Genomic DNA, 6094 nt, shown 5'->3' with positions numbered 1-6094 from the left:
TCAGTAGTTTTATGAATTTCAGACTAACATTAGCAGTAGTAAAACACCCAAACCATATGAGTTAATGTACCAATTCCCCAAATGCATCTCCAGTAATATCAACATTTCACCAATGAAGGAGAAGGAGACATTTAACCATTCCTCATTAAAATTCCTTCTGATATGTCAGGAAATGTGAAACATTAATTTCCCTGATATTTCAAATAAATTATATGTGCATATAGATGTGATTGAATACATTTGCTTAAAAGTAGGACTTAATTTTTTTTAATGTTTTCCTGTTGCTGCGTCTGTTTCAATGTTCCTTGATCTTATTTTGCTTTTATTTTATTTTTAAAAGGTGAAGAGAAATGACATAATTTACATTCCAGCCTTCAGGGGCAAAGAAAGCTGGGGGAAGAGGTTGGGAAAACCTGAAAGGAAGCTATGCCTATTACTCAGAGGAGGCAGTCTACAAACAAACGTCTTGTGTCACAATTCACACATCATCATGTTGCCGTGTTCCTCCTCACTTTCTTCAGGTAGGTGGTTGTTGCTGAACCTGCATGGGACTCACCTGAATTGTTGAGCAACCTGAATGAAATCAGAGCATTGAAAGGTCCCTTTTATATGGTAGAATCTGATATGTTGGTGCAGAACAAATGTTATGTACAAGCTTCTCATCAATTATGGTTGTATCTTAACCATTTTTTAATCCATGAAAGATAAATCTACCAATTATAAGTATCCATAGCTATCTGGTTGCTGAGGAAAACAGGATGCTGGATTTAGATAAGTATTTGGTCTGTTCCTTCAAGCCCTTTGTGAATATCCATAGTATCCATTAGTCCCAACAGCATAGCTCCGTGGTGGCGAACCTATGGCACGCGTGCCACAGGCGGCACACGGAGCTGTCTCTGGTGGCACGCGAGCCATTGCTGGGCCAAGCTGTTCCCTCCTCCTCTCTGTGCATGCGCAGCTCTCCGCACATGCGCAGTCTGGAAATAGGCGAGAGGCTATAAAAGGAGCAACTTTTGGCGGAAGCAGCATTTGCTGCAGACAGCGAGAGAGCAAGCACAAGTCGGAGTGGACAGCGAGCAAGTGAGCACGAGCCAACAGCTCAGTGGCCACGCCCATTCGGTGGCCACGCCCACCCGGCACCTGGCGATACATAAGTGGGGTTTGGGTTGCATTTTGGGCACTCGGTCTCTAAAAGGTTCGCCACCACTGGCATAGCTAATGTCAACGACAGCTTCTTATTAAAGTATTTCTGGCATGGACTACATTAATCAGGCAGGCAGTGTCATTCAGCAGAGACCATAAAAAAGAAAATTCACAGTGCACTATGATTAGAATCTTTTATTAATTAGAAATACTTTAGATTAGATGACCTTTATTGTCATTTTTTCCTGTGGGCACAACGGCACACGTTAAAAATGAAATTTAGTTACTTGCGCTCAAAGTGTCTTTATTGACCAAGTGTGATTGGACACACAAGGAATTTGTCTCCGGTTCATAAGCTCCCAGTATACATACAAACAACAAAGTAATATAATCGTAAAATACCAATGTGAGAAGGTAGTAGAAAAGATGAGAAGGATAATAGTGATACAGCCCTACTACATGGGTAAATATCTTTAGACATAAGACAGTATTGTGGTAATTAGGTAATGCACAATGCACTATGAAGATTGTGATAGAATAAACTAAAATACAATTTGGAATACAATTTTAGTGCCATTTCCCCCCACCCCCTGCCAGGTCTATACAATTCACTGATATCCTGAAACTAGATTTTAATTTTTCTTTACTCATAAACAATGTTCTCCTTGCTAGATACAAGAATAATGCCTCGTTGGACTCCTTGTAGATCTGTGGTAATAATATATGTTTATTTTTTCTTTCTTTTCTTGTAATTCTTCTTTTTAAAATTCCTAGCTACTCTCTTCTCCATGCCTCCCGAAAGACCTTTAGCAACGTCAAGGTCAGCATCTCCAGCCAATGGACCCCCTCAGGCTTTAATGACTCTGCCTTCATTCTTCAACCATATGAGGTAAGGGTGTTTACATTTACTGATTTTTCAAAGCCCTGCGCAAGTTAATATTTCCTCAGAAAGTTGGCTGCAGAACAAGCAAGCCAACAAGAATTTGTTGAGGGGAATCAAGGAAGGAGGACTTTTTTTTGTTATTTCTTCTCCATCAGAATAACATGGAAGTGAAAGGAACTGGTCTTAGGATGTGCTATATTCGAGGATGCAAGAATTATCTTTGCTATATGTGCTGGCTGTCTTGGACATGAAGAGGCAGAGACTAGAGCAGGCATGTCAAACTCGTGACGTTGCGCAACGTATCGCGACTTTTTCCCCATTGCTGGCAATGGGGTGTGCGCGGTTTCGGCGTGATGCATCTGGCCCGCAGGCTGGCAGTTTGACATGCCTGGACTAGAGGCAAAACCTCTCTTTAGGGAAGAAGAGGAATCTTAAATTAGGCATCAAGAAGTGATATGAAAGAGACATTTAATATGATATGAAACCCTAATGTTGTGAAGAAGAGCTCTTACACTCTTATACTGTTATAGTCTAGAGCAGGGGTGTCAAACTCAATTTCATTGAGGGCCACATCAGCATTGTGGTTGCCCTCAGGGGGCTGGGTGGGTATGGCCAGGGTGGGTGCGGCCTACTGGGTGGGCGTGGATGGAGTGGGTGTGGCCTACTGGTTGGATGTGGCCAGCTCTACACCGTTCGTGTCAAGGATGTCTGTGGGGGCCTGGGCAGGAGTGGGATAGATCTGAGGGTCTCTGGCAGAAGGGGATGGGACCAGAGCAAGTGCCAAGGCATGGTCCACTGGAGGAGCCTCACTGTTCCTCTTAGGCCATGTGTGTGTGGGGGGGGGCTTATGGAGCTAAGACTGAATGCGTTTCAGCATAGATGGCCACCACAAAATTGTACATTGGCTCCCGGCTGGCCTGGGCCAGGGCCAAGGCAGAAGGGGCCGTTCCCTTACTGTTTCCAGGATGGCTTCGCGGGCCACATGAAACCACTTCGCCCCGGGCCTTGTGTTTGACATGTCTGGTCTAGAGCTTCAGAATAGATTCCAGAGCTTTTATGAGATGTTTATAGATCCCTAGCTAAAGAGTAGCTGCCCCAAGTTTCAGGGATTGAGGAGGATTCTGTAGGCTTTGCAAAGGGAAGGATTCCTGCCTCTGCATTGAAAGGAGTGATCATAATTAGTTATTAGGACTTGACAAACATCTCACTTAGCAACAGAAATTTTGGGCTCAGTTGTGGTCATAAGTTGAGGACTACCTGTATTGCATCTGAATAAAGCCTAGTGTATGCCTTATTTACAGTCACCATTAAATTTCTACACTGCCCATCCCACCTGTTACAACATTATTAAAAAAAACTAAATACATGAAGAAAAGTATAGTTTAAAAACAGAGTTAAAAACAAGCCAAAGTAAGTAAAAATAAATCAGATTAAAATTCAAAGACTAGGCATTATTCTTCCTGGTTTTACCAATACATTCCACTTAATGTGTCTAGCCTTTTGTACTGTTTAAAAGGGGATTTTTGTTAAAAACTTCCTTGTGTACAGGACTATATAATTGCCTACCTATCCTTGTGCTTGCAGGATTTTAGAGGGTTTCAGTGAATTTTGTCATCTTGAGCTTCAGGCAAGAAAAATCCAAATTATCCCTGATTATTTTCTAGAATTTAGTGAAGACAAGACACTGTGATAAATTCTTCAATTAGACAGGCTAGAAGTTCCACACTATTCAGCCAGAATTGTGGTAGTCTACTGTATTTCTTCATTGATGTGTAGTTGTGGGGGCTTAGAAGAAGGGTCTTCTGGGAAGAAAAGACATCCCCTTTCAGACCCATGATGTAGAAAGGAAAGAGAGGGAGAGAGAGGGAGAGGAAGATCCATTCATATAGCAACAAGGAGGGAAATGTTGCTTAAGCCCAAACAATGAAGGAGGAATGCAAAAAAGCAGGCAGACCCCTCTTTAAGGAAGAGATAAAGCAGTGGTAGGAAGCTGGCTGGGGAATTCTGGGAGTTGAAGTCCCCCCATCATCATGCGGCCAAGATTGAGAAACACTGAGGTAAAGCATAAGTAGGCTTGTACGATTCTGTTATCTTAATGTGGAGTTGATTTCTTGGCCTGAGCTACATTCTAGACACATAGTACCTGCATATTTCTAGATCAGGGGTCTTCAAACTTGGCCCTTTTATGACTTCTGGACTTCAACTCCCAGAACTCCTTAGCCAGGCACGCCTGGCTGAGAAATTCTGGGAGTTGAAGTCCACAAATCATAAAAGGGCCAAGTTTGAAGACCCCTGTTCTAGATATTACATTGACTCAAGGGAATAGGAATCAAAAGTAGGAGAAAGAATCTGTGGTCTTTTATCTGGGGCTTCTAGGAATTGTTAGTGCAGCAGGATCTAGGAAGTCATTAATGCTCTTTCTCACATCCCTAATGTGAAGAATTGGCTTTCGAGACCCCCTCTCATTAGACCAGTATCATGCTGTTTTTTATGTAGACAGGTGTTCAGAGGTAACCTTGTCTCCATTAAATATTTACTGATTGATGCTGGATATGTTAAGTATAGCTAAGCTTAGGCAAACCAGGAGAAAGGGAATTGTGTGATGTCTCCTTTTTCTAATGATATGCTTTCTAGGAGTGTTCTTTGCTCTGTAAACACTGGCATTTTCCATTAACAAGAAGTAGCAGGGCAAGCTGCTATGCTCCCTGATGATTAGGAGGTGGTCCTTTGAAAATTAAAGGAAACATCTAAGATATTGCACAGTTTCTGTGTTTTCATGTTTTCTTTTTTTCACTTTGCAGCCCGACTCATTCATTAGAAATGGTCAAGTTCTGTCTAGCAAATTAATAATGAAGATCTTTAACTGGATACAACTGAAATACTTTGTACAGAAACCCAGACAGACATTGTTCTTATTCTCTGTCTCAGAAACTGGAAGTCTTTCTTTTTTTGTAGAAGTGAAACTGGAGAGGGATCTTTTTAAATTCTGTTTTACTAGAAATTACTATGAATATGATCAGTCAGGATTGCTGGGTTTCTGTGTCTCTTACGTAGCACGAGAGGGACGACAAATTTAACACTTTACCTCCTAGCCTTTAGGTCAGTGGTTCTCAACCTGTGGGTCGGGACCCCATTTGGGGTCGATCGACCATTTCATGGGGGTCGCCAAGCAAGGCTGTCCGCCATTTTTTTGTCAGCCATTTTTTTCCTTTTCCGGCGGGTGCCTTACCTCCCTTGGGCTGGGCCAGCTGGTGGTCGGCCTGCTCCGTCTCTGCCGCTTGCCAGCTACGCCTCGGCTGGCACAGGGGGCAGAACCACGCATGCGCGGCGCTCCCGGGCAGGGAAAGTCCTCGACTTACGACCGGTTGGGTAGTCCTCGACTTACGACCGGTTTAGTCCTCGACTTACGACCGGTTTAGTCCTCGACTTACGACCGGTTGGGGTCGTGGCATTAAAAAGGTTGAGAACCACTGCTTTAGGTGATCTGGACTACATGGCTTCAGAAATATTAATGACTGGAATCTGAAGGATTAAAGACATTAAGCGAGGTGTTGTTTAATTTAGAGCTGATATAGAGCTATATTATATTATCCACATATTTGCCATTTCACTTTATAGTAATCTTGACTTTTCTTTGTAGCTTTGGAACAGCAGTCATCTATTCCCTAATACTGAAGAAGCTACATTATTCCTTGGAACATTGGATACCATCTTCCTGTTTTCTTACGCTGTGGTGAGCAAATTCTCCTTCTTTGAATAGTTCTTGAATTGTGAAGGAGGAGAAAGATTAAATCCATCAGATTCAATCTAGCAGATAATTTTATAGGATAACTTGATGTAGATTAGAATTGATCTATGCAGCTCAGTGTCATCTACCAAGCTCTCCGGGTGTTTTTCCACTGCAGCCTCCATCACTCTTCACAATCAGACACAGGGGCTAGAATTTATGACAACTGGATTTCAGTCTAGAAGATCTTGCACTGCTAGAATTGACGGCAGTTGGATTACAGGTTCCCTATAATTACAGGAGTCTCTTAAGGTTTTATTCAAGAGCCTTTCTTAGCTTTA

At 42.4% G+C, this 6094-nt stretch overlaps 1 protein-coding gene across 1 annotated transcript; it reads left to right on the top strand.

The window, feature by feature from the left end:
* Positions 1-345: 345 nt before the first annotated feature.
* LOC107294818 (sugar phosphate exchanger 3-like) lies at positions 346-5759 on the top strand (the record flags this gene model as incomplete). The annotated part of the gene is made up of 3 exons (XM_015824081.1): positions 346-521; positions 1918-2032; positions 5667-5759. Coding segments are annotated over exons 1-3 (303 nt in total), but the record flags the coding sequence as incomplete, so codon positions are not given.
* Positions 5760-6094: the final 335 nt, after the last annotated feature.

The sequence above is a fragment of the Protobothrops mucrosquamatus genome, unplaced genomic scaffold, assembly GCF_001527695.2.
Source record: "Protobothrops mucrosquamatus isolate PMUCROS unplaced genomic scaffold, P.Mucros_1.0 scaffold2110, whole genome shotgun sequence".
NCBI lineage: Eukaryota > Metazoa > Chordata > Lepidosauria > Squamata > Viperidae > Protobothrops > Protobothrops mucrosquamatus.
The sequence above is the reverse complement of the archived record's forward strand: the minus strand, read 5'-3'. Positions and strand labels throughout refer to the sequence as shown.